Genomic DNA, 1,402 nt, shown 5'->3' on the forward strand with positions numbered 1-1,402 from the left:
CTGTGTGATCATTTCAAGGTAACATCAGAACTCGCAGTTTCACATCCGTCTAGCAAATTCAAAACCCTATTCGAAGCACTTGCAACCTTCTAGGAAAGTTTGGTCCAATTGTATTGACTAAAAATGATATAACTTGAGCTTAAAACACTGATTTTACTTCAATCAAGACATATTTTTTATTTCTCTCAATTTTACGATCAGAAAAAACGAAGAACTAAACTCATGAACTACAGTAGCAAGCATCCCGGGTATTGAACTTGATCCACGACCTAAACTTGTTCACCCGGGTATAGATCCCTGGATACTTTGGCTGGGCACATTCCGTTCGAACGGAGACCACTCCGGCTATGACGTATTTTCCAGTTTGCTGATCTATGATGTGCAACGGACCACCGGTATCTCCCTGGCAAGCATCTATTCCACCGTCGGGGGCTCCCGCGCACAACTTACTGTCATCGATTTGGAAGAAATGGTAATTGCTTTGCTTCAAGCATTCATCGTACGTCAGAATCGGTACAGTCGCTTCCTGCAACACCCGCGAGTACGTGTAGTTTACAGTATTACCCCATCCTGTAACGGTTCCCTAGAAGTGTATGTAATCTTTAGGCTAATATTTATCAATCTAGAGAAAGGCAGAAAAATATTCACGTTGTATCCGCCATAAGTAGGACCTTCCGGTGGTAAGCACACGGGAGACAAACCACTCCCCAACGGGACCGTTTCGTTCAACTTCAACAGGGCCAAATCGTTCATCGAGGTTATTCCTGTATCCAAGAACCAATTGGTCATGATGTACGAAACGCGTCGCTCGAAGAAATTGGAATCGGGATTTCCGCGATCATACATTAGAAATTTCACCGAGAACAACGTTCGATCGGTGTTGAAAACGCAACTAGCTGCCGTCAAAATGTACAGATTGTTGATCAGGGATCCTCCACAGATGAATTTATTGTCGTAATACAGCGCCACCATCCAAGGATACATTCCGTCCGTAGCATTCTTGCCCCCATAGATTCGCAGGTCACTAATGTTGCTCAGATCATCGTTCGAGGTTGTCGAACTGTTGGTACCACAAGCTAAGGCGCGAAGGGATTCGTTTAGAAGATTATGAAGGCACATGCTGTAAAATGATTTACTCACAGCAAGCTGGACAGTTTCTGGGTTCTGCACGATAAGCAAATAGACTTATGATTGGTAGACCTGAGATGGTCGAAACCCATGTGAATGGTCCTCCTACGGGAGCCTTAGAAATGCCGTCCTCTTTCACTTCCTTTGTTTTTAAGAGAGGCTTGAGTTATAACATGATGTAAAACGTGTTTTATGTACTCACGGATAGTGGTAAATTGTTTTTGGAATCATCTGAATTACTAATGACGGCCGAGTGAAGCGCCGACCAGAACAT

The 1,402-nt window shown here is 43.7% G+C and overlaps 1 protein-coding gene across 1 annotated transcript; it reads right to left on the reverse strand.

Moving 5' to 3' along the window:
* Positions 1-220: 220 nt before the first annotated feature.
* LOC128745523 (serine protease hepsin-like) lies at positions 221-1,402 on the reverse strand. The gene is made up of 4 exons (XM_053842598.1): positions 1,331-1,402; positions 1,141-1,270; positions 649-1,076; positions 221-583 (listed from the first exon to the last, which is right to left on the reverse strand). Exons 1-4 carry the CDS (start codon positions 1,400-1,402, stop codon positions 221-223), a joined length of 993 nt encoding a protein of 330 aa, XP_053698573.1.

The sequence above is a fragment of the Sabethes cyaneus genome, chromosome 1 (assembly GCF_943734655.1).
Source record: "Sabethes cyaneus chromosome 1, idSabCyanKW18_F2, whole genome shotgun sequence".
NCBI classification, from domain to species: Eukaryota; Metazoa; Arthropoda; class Insecta; order Diptera; family Culicidae; genus Sabethes; species Sabethes cyaneus.